Raw genomic sequence first — 13,719 nt, forward strand, 5'->3', positions numbered from 1 at the left:
TTTTAAATCTTCCCAACTTCAGTTTCTTCTTCTCTAAAATTAGTATTGTTAAAACATTCCTAACATTCCTTACATGCTTAAAAACAATCCATTTCTAATTATATGCCTTAATACTTTTGATAAACCATTATAGTCATCAGGTTGGGTTTTTTTTTCAGAAATTGGGATGAAGTACTAAATATTTACACATGGTCTTTAAACCAATCATGACCAAAGGGACTGATTTGTGAGACTAGGAAAATATTTGTAACAAGTCCTTCTGACATGGGACTCATTTCTAAACTATAAAAGGAATTGATTCAAATTTATAATAGCCATTTTCAAATTGATAAATTGTTAGAAGTAATGAGGAGGCAGTTTTGTAAGAAAAAATTCAAGCTATCAATAGTCATATGGTCAAAAATCACTAATGATTAGAGAAATACAAATTAAAATAAATCTAAAGTTATCCATCTCATAACCATTATATTGGCAAAGTTGATAAAAAGGGAGAATGATCTGCAAGACTTGAATATTTTCAGCTTTGATGCATAAAGCTAAATAACCTTTTACATAGCTCCAACCTACAATTTTACTAACAATATGCACTAATTAGCCCATAGCTATCAAAAGTTCACACTTTACACATAGCATCAGAAACCTATCTCTGATCATTGAAATATTATTAGTTAAATTTAGGATTGAATTATGACTTTCAAAAAAACCAAACAAACGCTAAGTTAGAATTCCTAAGGATTACTTATGTGGATCCCACGTGAGGTAGTAAAGTGACTATATAATTTTCTCACTAAAATAGAACTAAGCAATAAGAGACCAATAAATTTAGGCAAGAAGAAATTCTTATAATACTAGAGAGGCAGTCTCATTTATTCATCTCTCCCTTTTGCAAACAGAAACCACTGAAAGGGGGAGTTTACCACAATCAGACCTCATTTACTTGAATTCTCTAAATTAAATTATTCTGGGCAAGTGATTATTCTATTAGACCTAACATGACAGTAAATTTAGAAAAGGAAGGAACATAAAAATAGATCAAAATGTAACATAAAGCAAGAAAAACAAACCTGTACCTAGAATATAGTCAAAGTATAAAGTCATATTTATTAGCTCAGTCAGTGGTGGACACAAAGAAAACATACCATCTGCAGAAGCAGGGGTGATAGGGATGTATTCTGTTGATGTCTGACTACTTAAAGCCACTCTGGCACCAGACAAGTCGATTTTAGTGCTGCGGCAGGTGTTGGAACAGACCTTGTCATGTTGATAAAAATCCAGTTCTCCAGAATCCATGATCTTCCTGTGGCAAAGGATTATATATAGAATATAATCACAAGCTGATCACCAAACACCAAAGGGACACTGAAGTCAATATCTTTCTATCTAATCATCTTTCATTCTTTCTTAACTTGGAAAACGTAAGAACATTATATGCTCAGGCAAAAGATACTTCAAGCAATAATTTCATGACACCTAAAAACATGTTGGGACTCCTGCCAAGTAGGCCTTGCAAAGTTTAGGTCCCTTATGCTAATGGATAGCAAAATCAAAGATTGAAATATGAAAGGAACCTTATTTCAGTAATCTAGTTCAACCCCTCTAAATTTTACAGATGAAGAAATCGACTTACCTATGGTTAGAAAGGTGTGAGTGGCAAAGCCAGAATTAGAAGCCAGGTCCTCTGACTCCAAATATAACACTCTTTCCACTAAACCAAAAAGCCAAATGGAAAAATCACAGTACCTATAGCAGTTAGCAGTTGTCTTCAACTTACTCAAAGGTTTTGCTAATTCAGTACGATGTTTACAATATTACCCGAGATCTTTTACATTCCATAAGACAAAGAGAAAATGTTATGTAGTAGAAAAGCACTGGGATGAGAATCAGGAGAGCTGGGTTCTAATCCTGACTTTGCCATTCATTTGTTCCTCAAGTTTCTCTGGGCTTCAATTTCTTTATCTATAAAAGAATAGATTAGAAGGGAAGTTTTTTCGAAGAGTCCCCCCTCAAACTACTATGTCTGTGATTCTTCAGAAATATATTAGAAATGCTGCATAAATTATGAACTTGATCAAGATCTTTCTTGATCTTTCCTGCATGGGGAAAAAAAAGGAATGGAAAATAACTAATAGAGTAGAGAAGGAAGTGGCTGACTAAGGCTCCTCTCCAAACTATAGATATCAAACAAGTGTCTGCAAATAAGTGCAACTAGGACTAGAGATTATTTTGCTCTTTAACAAAAAGGAAAGAGTTCCCTTTCTTATGTTTTTGCTTGAAAATTCAAATGTCCCACTATGATTTGTAAAATCAATGAAGAACATAAAAATAATTACATTTGATTCATAATAAACTATTAAATGTAATTCTTAATTTATAACTCAGTGGTAATTTTGAAGAATGTTTGTGAAAACTAGAAGGAAAGGAATGGAACTTAAGAATTCTGGTAGGGTTTTTTAGTAGTTTTTTCAAGTAGTTTTTTGTTTTCTAGTAGTGATAGAACACTATTGTTTTATTAGAATCCAAGAGGGATGGAAATTCAGGGAAGCCAGGAAGAATCTGCATGAACTGATGCTGAGCGAGATAAGCAGAAACATCAGGAACACTGTACACCCTAACAGCCACATGGGAGTGATAATCAACCTTAATGGATGTGCTCATACCAACAGGGCAACAATCAGGCACAATTCTGGGGTGTCTGTGATGGAGAATGCCATCTGTATCCTGAGAAAGAATTACTGAGTTTGAATGAAGAGCAAGGACTATTACCTATAATTTTTTTTAAATGTTGTCTTATAATGTAATTCTGCTATATCTCATACTTTATGTTTCTTCCTTAAGGAAATGATTTCTCTCTCATTACATTCAACTTAGATCAATCCATACTATGGGAATGATGTAAAGACTAGCAAACTGCTTTCTGTGGGGGGTGGGGGGGAGGGAAGCAAGATTGGGGGGGGAAAATTGTAAAATTCAAAATAAACCTTTCTAAAAAAAAGAATTCTGCTTATTTTAGTGTAAATCCCAGAAACATATACATATATATGTATATATATATGTGTATGTGTGTGTGTGTGTGTGTGTGTGTGTGTATGAGAGAGAAAGAGAGAGAGAGAAAATCATTACCTAACAAAAGGAACTATTACAGAATCCCCTCTCCAGAAGCTAAATAATGATGATTTCTACAACATTATACCATGTCATTCTACAAGCAAAATTCAAACAGGAAAAAAAAAAACAGAAGGGAAAAGAAAATGGGCAACAAAGTCTTAAGATATTAAAACAAAAGATTTTGTATAATTTATGATAATTAAAAAGGAAGAAATAAATGTCAGAAAGCCTATTGCAGGTTAAATTTTCTGCCTTGGGCTCTAGTTGTGTATAGAATGGAAATTTGTGTATTTTCAATGTGTATTTTCAAACCTGACTTCTTGGGCATTCATTATTGCTAGGCAAATACTATCAGCTACATTCTTTTAAAGTTACTATATGAATGAAGATTCTCCATTTCTTCCTTCCTATAGCAGTCCTACTCAGGCAGAGGTTCTTCAAAAAAAAAGTTTCTATCTTTTTCCCTATAGATATTCTACAAAATTAATAGGTTGACTTATATTTTCCTCTACCTAATGAGAAAAGTGGAACTTAAACTTTATATCACAAATAAACAGTTTGAAAATATATGAAATACTACAGAAATATGAGATGTTTCTGATTTATGGTTGAAAGGAGAGGAAAAAAGTTATATTCTGACAAGGAAAAACTTTAATATAAAGCTCACAAGGGGTTAGAGCTTAGTTTTGAAACTTGTTTATTTGCAAATCTTTTTCTAAATATTTTAATATTTGTTTGCCAATGTCTGACACAAATGGATTGACCATTTTGTCACAGAGATTCTGCCAAAAGCCTTGATTTTTTCAACTGAAAATTTATTCTGTTGGAGAAATTACTTCTTCCATGGGAAGTCAGCTTTGTCAAACAAGAGAATGAAAATAGGTACTTGGGCATATTGTAAATTATCAAAAGAAAAGTGAAAAGAGACTCATCTCAGAGTCTAGAGCAGTAATTCTAAAAGTAAAGTGCAGGGGGCCCCTAAAGGTCATCATGAGCCTTTCAGAGAGGGTGTCTAGGTAGCGCAGTGGATAAAGCACTGGCCCTGAAGTCAGGAGTACCTGAGTTCAAATCCAGTCTCAGACACTTAATAATTACCTAGCTGTGTGGCCTTGGGCAAGCCATTTAACCCCATTTGCTTTTCAAATAAAAAAACTTTAAAAAAAAGAGCCTTTCAGAGAAACCAAACCAGCAAAACTATTTTCATAATAATATTGCAAGTATCAGCAGAAAAAAAAACCACATAAACAAAAGTTCTTTGGGGGATCCTCAATAATTTTTTAAAAGTATAAAATGTCCTGAGACCAAATGGGTTGAGAACCATTAGTCTGGACAAACACAATTATACTCAAAATGCAAAAGGAAAATATACCTAGGTGATTTCCAAATCAAAGAAAATACTGGGAGCTGCTACCAGGCAGAGAGGACAACTTAAAATTATATCTGCAACTTGAAATTATATGTTTAAACTATAAAGTATCCAAAAGGCCCTAGAGAATATATAGGGTAGTAGCAATATTTATCAGATGTATGAAAATCTCAATAAATATTACTTCTAAAACATTTGTAGTTGACAAATCCCTGTACAAGTCCAGAACAGTTCCAGAATGTATTAGAGATTCTGCAATGTAAACCTGGCAAACACTGAAGCACTTATATCAATGTTGGTTAACATTATTAATCAAAGGAAACATTAAGATGGATACTAAATTGATTCAACCTTTCAGTTTACTAAAAGATGTTCAAAAGGATAGGCTCAGCCACAGTGAAAAGGAGGGAGGAGGAAGGGAGGAAAAAAGGAAAGAAAGAAAAAGGGAGATAAAGAGAAAAGAGAGAAGAGGAAGAGGATAGAGAAGGAAGAAAGAAATTTTTGAGAGCAATATTATTAATATTTTAAACAGGATGTTCATGGAAGAACTGTTGATGAGAATTAAGCTTCACTTACACTACCTGTAGGAAGACAATATAGAAAACAAGAATCTAAGAGCTTTCCTACTAGCTTTGGAATGAGCTGCCAGAAAAAGCAAAGATGTAGAAAGGAGACACAAATGCTTGGCTAATGAACTAGAAGTCAAAAATTAGTCTTAAGGGAAGGCAATAAATAGTTATCTATCACTCACTATGTGCCAGAGTTGTGGTAAGAACTTGCTTTAAACAAATAGTATTTCATTTGATCCTTATATTATTAACCCTGGGGAATAAGTGCTATTATCATTCCCATTCTACAGTTGAGAAAAGTGAGGCAGAGGTTAAGTGACTTGTCTTAGGTCATGCAAACTGTGTGAGTCTGAGATCACATTTGAACTCAGTTCTTCCTGACTCAGATTCTGTAGTTCTAGTCACTGAGTCACCTAGTTGTCTTAAAAGAGTAGATAGTTGAAAAAGTGGAACTGAAAGTCAAATGAAATAAAAATTTTAACAAGTTTCAATTCCTTGTCATTGCTATAGCAGATTCAGTGGGAGTAGCTAGGAAAGTAGGAAAAATCAGATAAACAAATATATATATGTACACACACACACACACACACACACACACACACACATACATACATATTGGCTTCATAAACAGAGTAGAAAAAAGGAAACCTGAAAAGTTTAAAAATAAAAAACTTAAAAATACTTTAAAAAACCCTTAAAAATAAAAAGGTTTTTCTAAAATTCTAAGGTGGAGATTTTCTCTCTCATATTCCCTCTATCCTTGTTTTAACTAAGGACTTAGCCTCACTCATTATCTCAATTTCTCCAAATCTTCCACAATCTTCACTCCTGCTAACTTCACTCCTTCAGTCAATTGCAGAATTTTTGGACAAGCAGCCTCATGCCAAAGACTAAGGACATTTCCAGAATAGCTGAAGATTTTAGCTGGACTAATAACTTTTAACATTCTGTGCATTAAAAATTACTCACTACTAAAGTTGGGTTTGTTTGGCTTTTTTTAAATGGAGAGGGGATTCTTGGTTCCTATCATCAAAAGACTTATGAATACTGATAGCTTAGCATTAAAGGGCTTACCCAGATGCAAATGAACAAATATAGAGGGGAAGGCCCTAACAACTGGACAGCTTACTATGGTTATTTCTGATGAAAATCATAAAAACAAATGAGAATGATTACGGTTACAATGACTCATCAGCTCAATTTCTGGATCAGAACCTGCTTCTCAGCTTAAGATTCTCCCTAAAAAAAGGAGGCTATATTGTCATCCAAGTGCTTACTATCAAATAGGCTGACCTGAGCATGATTCCATTCATTCGAATTGCTCTTTTCCAGTCCTTCAGAGTTGACTTGCCAGCCAAGTGGACAAACTCCTTAGGGCTGATCACATGCTCATCATACTGAAGAAGAAAGAAAAACAAAACAATCAGTAGCCAAATGTAAAATTCTGACTACATTACCATTAGCAAAAATCTATGGAGTTTTCAAAAATTACCAAGAATTTATTCATTTATTAATTACATTCATCACTTATTATTATGTGCTTCTTATGTGAAAAGTACAATGCTTGATACTGAAGGAGACACAAAGAAAATTAAGAAGGAATCCTTGCCCTCATGGGGCTTACAATCTGTGTGTGACACACAAATTTGAAAATCTATTTCATAAATATAAATATAAAGCTATAATAGAGTAGAATAAAATATAACAAGAGGTTAAAGATAGATACAAAGTAATATGCAAAAATGTAGGAAATTTAGGATAATTTTCTATATCAACAATTTTCCATTAATATTAATAGTAATCTTCAAATAATAAGAAATGTTCACTGAATAGAATCTTAGAAGTTATTAGATCAGGCAAATCTTTGGTTCTATCAGAATTTGCCTTGGTTTTAGGGATAAAATGATTATTCAAAAACTCTTTGGATGCTTAGCTAATAGGAAGGGAGCTAAGAATCAGATTTCCATGAAAAGAAAAGTTGGCAGAAGCTAGAGACAGCATTTGACTTGGGAGTCAGGAAGAACTAGGTTCAAATTTTGTCTCTCACTAGTTGACTAATCATAAGCAAGTCATTTAACATCTCTGAATCTCAGGCAACTAAACTATTATATATAGATTGAAATATGGCTCAGTGGAGGGAGTTCCCCACCAACAAAATGTACTGATGCACGTGAACTTTGGAAATTAAGGGGAGATTTCCTAGAAGGAGTAACATTTGAGTTGGAATCTTGAAGGATGAGGATAATTTCAAAAGATTACGAAGGTGGCAAAGGTACTCTAGGCATAAGAAAATACTGGCTTATAAATAAAGAGATTTCATGTAGTACAGCTTAGACGAAGCATAATACGTGTAGAAGGGAATTGCACAAGATAAAATTAGAAAAGTCATGACATTTTCTTTAATAAAAAGAATAAACTACAATAGAAATGTTCTAACTCATTTTGCTTCTACATGTCCTTCTGATGTGATCTATAATAAATGCCTTTGGAATAATTTGGCTTAGTTGGATTTTAAGTCTAGCTTTCTGGAACTTATTTTCCTTATACTACTTTTCACTACTGTATAGCATTGCTCAAAATGTTCCATCCTTCTCAATGTTTTATAATTGAGCTTGTATTCTAAACTGTTGTTATCTTGGCTACCAGTCTCCACTTGGCAAGGAAATTGTTTTCTGGCTAAGGCAGTTCCTAGATTCTTTTTGGTCTCCTAGCTAAAGTTTAAGAAAAGACAATAATGATAATCAAAGTCTTTACTTTTATCTATTTCCCATTTTCAAAGTTAACATCTCATTTTAATCATTATGATAGCATTCAGTTCGTCATCTTTATTTTATCTTATAATTGAATAATTTTGCCTTTTAAACCAATCAATATAGAGATGTCTGATTCTGAAATGACTCCCAGGGTAATTAAATGGGTCTGTTAAAATATAACCAACTTAATATTTTGTGATGTTGTCAGAAAGAAGCTATTCATAATATAACCTTCTTAACATAAGTTTTTAATTTCATTTCTTATCCTGAATAAGATTTTCCTAACAAAATTTTCATACTTCTATGTACTGACCTTCACACTGAAATAACCAAAATATATGTTAATGTGGTTTGGTAGAACCTGCCTTGTTCTTTGTAGAATTTCTCTACTTTTTCATCCTCTGCAATAGATAAATGACTCATAAGCTAAAACTATATTCATGGCAGGGTGAGCTTACCTACTTCCATCATGAATACTGCAAATATAAAATAACCAAGTGTTCCTTGAAAAAATATTTCTTGTTACCTTTGAGTACACAATGAAAACAATGTGGCTAACTTCTTTAAAGGTCTTTCAAGAGCTTGTGAAATCGTCCTCTTGTGTACTAGATTCCATGTGTATCAAAATTGACCTTATAAATACAAGTTACTAGTATATCAATTAACTGAACAGTTAAAGCTCAGAGATGGCCTAAAAAACTAAGAAAACCCTCTGCTACCTCCTCCACTACTTGGATATGAAATGAAAACACAAAGGAATAAACCCCATTTGGGATTTTTACCTTTTTCATGAGTTGCCACAGTCAAATAAATCATCATTCTGTGACTGAAGTATTGGTCATACAACATTGTAATTAAGATTGGTCCTAAAGGGGCAGCTAGGTGGCGTAGTGGATAAAGCACCAGCCTTGGAGTCAGGAGTTACCTGGGTTCAAATCCAGTCTCAGACACTTAATAATTACCTAGCTGTGTGGCCTTGGGCAAGCCACTTAATCCTGTTTGCCTTGCAAAAAAAAAAAAAAAAAGATTGGTCCTAAGATTATCGATAAATGTTTTAAGCCTATATTTTTATGACATTCTAGTTTGGTATGGCCTTCCAGGCCTTGAATTCTGCTGATATGGACTTAGAAAAGAAATTAAGGTTATCTTCTACAGCACAAGATGGCATTAAAGCAAAACTCTAGAAATATCTTTCCATGAGGAAAATTAATCTGACAGTAGGTGAAGGGTAGACAGGGGGAAGAGAAGGGGGTAGAAATGCCAGCAGGAAGACTATCAAGGAAGTTTTTTGTAATAGTCCATTGAGAGGGCAATAAAGGTGACATCAGTGGGAACACAAAAGGACTGAAATTAACTGAAATGGAAGAATTGTTAGGAATAGGTAATTGATTGGCTACAAATGATGAGGGAGAAGAAGGAATAAAAGATAACAGACATTTTGAGCAATGCTTAAGTGGATAAAGGCAGTGCCATTGACAGAAACAAGAAGTGAGAGGAAGGAGTCAGTATAGAGGGAAAAGATTTGTTTGGGGTATGTCATTTTGGAAGTGCTACCTGCACCAGGAGGTAGAATTCAGGAGAGAAATTAGTTTGAGGGATAGAAATTTGGAAAATATTCCCATAAAGATGTGAATTGAAGGTGTGAGAGTAGATGAAACTGCTAAAGGAAAGCATTCAGAAGACAGAACCCTGGGAAGGCACCACTTTAAGAAGTTGGGAGGAAGAGTCAAAAAAGGAAGCTACAAAAGATATTAGACAACATATAAATGGATATAGAATAACTCTACATGCATATCCACATTAGATTAAAAATTCCTTCAGGGTGGTGACTATATCCATTTAGATAGATACATATTATTACTCTCAAGCAATTTATAATCTAATGTCAAATAATAAAATCTAAACATATAAAAGGAATGATGTGGTACAAATTCAAATAGAAATAGATCCTTCTAGATCATGTTATCTTAGAAAAACCACAAGTTAACATTATTGATGTGCTATGGTATTTTTATTTATTTTGCTAAACATTTCTATAATTACAATTTAATCTGCTTTGGCAGGCTGAATTTGACATGTCTAGAATAAATAAATACATATTAACACTTATATGGCTAGAAGGGTTAGGTGGAGGCCACAGCTTGAACCAGGATATGAGAGGCACATGTAGGTCAATAAGAGAAGACTTCCTAAAGGAGATACTACAAATATAGTAGTCAAAAAAGGTAAAATGGCATAACCACCTAGTCTAAACATAGAGGACAGTTTAAATAAAACAGTGGATGTAGCAGAAAGGATAAAGGAAGACATATAGAGTGCTCTGCTACAATCACAGGAAGCAATTGCAGGTAGAATAAGACAAATTTTGGTTTGGTTTGGTTTTTTTACAAGGCAATGGGATTAAGTGACTTGCCCAAGGTCACATGTATCTGAGGTCAGAATTGAACTCAGGTCCTCCTGAATCCAGGGCTGGTGCTCTATCCACTGTGCTACCTAGTTGCCCTAGAATAAGACAAGTTTATGGAATGTCCTAAAAACATAAAAGAAAAATCAATGATTGCTCTATTAGGTGGCATGATGTTCACTCAAGAAATCTAAAAGTGGCTATGACAGTTTTTACAACTGATAGACTATCTTGTCTACAATACATAAGATGGATTTAAATGAGAAAGGAGCTAAAGAAACCACAAATATTCAGATGGTAAACAGATTTTTCCCTCTAACAAAAAAGATTTTATAAATACAATCTTGATTCAACAATTGCAAGTCAAACTAAAATTTTATTTACTCAGCAAAAAATTAAAAAGTAAAAAACTGGGGGGGTGACTAGGTAGCACAGTGGGTAAAGCACCAGCCCTGGAGTCAGGAGTACCTGGGTTCAAATCCGGTCTCAGACACTTAATAATTACCTAGCTGTGTGGCCTTGGCCAAGCCACTTAACCCCATTTGCCTTGCCAAAAAAATAAAGAACGGTCTTCTATATACAATTTATATTTCAAAATCAACAACTGGGAACACATATATTCTGTACTCAGTAGCCATTTTATACTTGCTGGATTAACTTGTGGACTGAATGAATAGTGAAAGATCAAAAGCAAAATAATAAAATTTCATGCTTTGTTACCAAATGAAGATGTAGTATGATTCTAATAAAAAATTTTTCTAAAAGAATTTAGTCTACAAAAGTGTTAAATATTATTTTTCTTTTAATTGACAAAGAAGATACTTGTAAGTCAATGTATGGAGAGCTTGATATTTTTTACAACTTTATAAAAATAACCATTTATAGCTTCCTACTATACTCTTTCAAATGTAAGTTTCTTGAGGGCAAAGACTACTTTTACCTTTTTTTTTTTTGTATGCCTAGCAACTTAGTGCAGTTCCTGGCCTATAGTCACTTATTAAATTCTTGTCAATTTAATCATCCAGATATCATAGGGTAATCCTAATATTGTCACCCAAGTGGAATGTGTACCTTCTAATTCCTAGAACCTACCCATAGGAAGAACTTAATTCCATGATAGAAGAGGTTACAGTTTAATCGTCTTTAATTCTGCAGCCTGAAAGTCTAGTTGTAACTCATGATTGCATGTAAGTATTGATTTACCCTCAGAAAAATATTATCACTACTCAACATGGTCTACTTCCTTCCTTCCTTCAATCTCACTCAATTCCACAAGAATGTTATATATCCTCACCTGAACACATTTCACATTAATACCAGGACATACAAACTTCCTCCATATCAAGTTGGCTTTACTATCTCCACAGGTGATGGGGTAAACAATCTCAGTCTCCAAACTCTCCTCCTCTTCAGCCATCTTCACTTCTCACAAGGTATATAGATAGGAAGAAGGAAAGGAAAGAAAATCAGTTACCATCTCTCAGTATCCATTTCTGCAAATGTAGAAAGCATAATTAATTACATCTATTGTACTCTGAAAAAAAAAAGACAAGGGTAAAGGACTCCCTTTTGCTGCTACTACAGAAGAATATTTTCTCACCATCTGAATTCCAGTTTGAAAATTCAAAACTCTTCTCCCATAGAAATAATGCTTACAAGTGGTAGTGGTGAAATTCTCAGGCTAAATTATCACTATCTATTTCAATTCAATTCATTAAACATTTATTAAATATCAACAAAATGCTGTAATATTCTAGACCTTAGGGTCACAAAAATAAGACCTGCCCTCAAAGGATTTATAAACTACCCAGGAATAAGACAAACATTTAGCTAACTATAAAAAAATTCACATGTAAAAGTAGACCAAGCCCATGGGAGAAGTCATAATATAACAGTATGAGAAACATGAATAAGGGATGATTACTTTATAGCTAGAGGGCAGATAAGAAGAATCTTTGGAAGTAGTGTCACCCAAGCTCAGTCATAAAGGGAAAGAAGGATTTCACAAGATAGAAGGGAAGTGTGTTCCAGCCAGGGAAGACAGTGTATGCTAAAGCATGGAGGAGAACATGATGAGCTGTGTCAATGCAGGTAGCCTGGTTTAGCCTGCAGACTTAATCAATGATGTAGCTTAAATTATTGCCACTACAGTTCAGCTACAACATGGGTTGCTATATAGTCTAGCAACCTATCTACTACCTAAAACTATTCTATGGGAAACTGTGATTTAAGTTCCAAAAATCCCATTTGCAAATCAACTTCTGTGCTGCTAATAAGCCTCCACTAAGCCATGAAATGCCTACAAAATTAGCAAAGTCAGAAGATGAAGAATCCCTTTGGGCAATAATATCAAGTTTTATTGAAAACCATTCATACTTAAATTTCCTTACACTATTTCCAATTTTTAATTTTAATAGAATTTTAATTTTATGGAGAGAAAAATATTAAAATTATTATAAAAAGATCTAACATTTTCTGTAAATAGTTTTTGATTGGGATTTCTCAATACAATCATAATATATCCTGATAAATTATTCAAAAATAAACAGTAGAGGGCAGCAAAGGGCCATGAATAAGCTCTGTCTTCAACAGTTAAAATAATAGAGATGTAATAATCATAGACTCTGAATTTTAAACCTGGATGACAATACAGATAATCTAATTTATGAAAAAATTAAGACTATTATAATGGAAGTTTAATAAAAGAATAAAAATGAGTCTATATACTCTTAAAAGGCAAACACAGTCCTTTAAAATATTCTGAGGCACAATAATGGAAATAAGTGATAAAAAAAGAAATACTTTGCATGTTTCCTACCTAATACTGCTTCCTTCAGCTGTGAAGAAGCTGTGAAAGCAGCTGCAGCTGCAGCTGCTGCATTTTCTGTTTCCATGTTGTCTTCTGCAAGGTCTCCCCTGATAAGCAATTAAAATTTTAAAAATTAGTTAACATACCAAAACTACAGAACATTAGTGCACAATCTAATACGAATAGCTATTTCTTTAGAAGAGTACTCAAAGCTTCCCTCTGAGATTGCCTTTCTTTATTCAGTTTAGCTTCTATGTACTAAGTTATGTTCATGCTGTTTCCTCCACTAGAGGTCAAATTAGAGAGACCTGTGCTCTAGTCTCTCCTCTTAGCATAGGATCTAGCACATTAGTACATTTGTGTTGGCTGCCTAACTTTATTTACTATGTTTAGTCAAGGCTGAACTACCACTATACACTTCTGGCTTCTATTCTCCAACAAGAAAAAAGTAGAGATCAGAGAACAGAAGTGATCTTAGAAAGTATTTCCTCTTCAATTTTACAGATAATCATTTCTAATATTCTTTTGTTTTCAGGTAGTCGAATAACTATCTTAGTTGGCATCCCAAGGAAGGGATGCCCAGGATAGTTACATAAAGTCATTAATACCTAAAAGTCCTTTAAAAAAATCCTATCAGGGGCAGCTAGGTGACACAATGGATAGAACCATCCGCTTTGGAGTCAGGAGTACCTGGGTTCAAATCCAGTCTCAGA

At 33.8% G+C, this 13,719-nt stretch overlaps 1 protein-coding gene across 7 annotated transcripts in view; it reads right to left on the minus strand.

Annotated features, from left to right (window-relative positions):
- GMEB2 (glucocorticoid modulatory element binding protein 2) overlaps positions 1-13,719 on the minus strand; it is a 59,474-nt gene that overhangs the window by 25,675 nt on the left and 20,080 nt on the right. For all 7 annotated transcript variants that reach the window (XM_074210479.1, XM_074210484.1, XM_074210483.1 and 4 more), the window contains 4 exons: positions 13,016-13,113; positions 11,492-11,619; positions 6,334-6,437; positions 1,140-1,297 (listed from right to left, as the gene is read on the minus strand). In XM_074210479.1, coding sequence (XP_074066580.1) covers positions 1,140-1,297; positions 6,334-6,437; positions 11,492-11,619; positions 13,016-13,113 — 488 coding nt within the window. The remainder of the gene's footprint in view (positions 1-1,139; positions 1,298-6,333; positions 6,438-11,491; positions 11,620-13,015; positions 13,114-13,719) is intronic.

The sequence above is a fragment of the Macrotis lagotis genome, chromosome 1 (assembly GCF_037893015.1).
Source record: "Macrotis lagotis isolate mMagLag1 chromosome 1, bilby.v1.9.chrom.fasta, whole genome shotgun sequence".
In the NCBI taxonomy this organism is placed as follows: domain Eukaryota; kingdom Metazoa; phylum Chordata; class Mammalia; order Peramelemorphia; family Peramelidae; genus Macrotis; species Macrotis lagotis.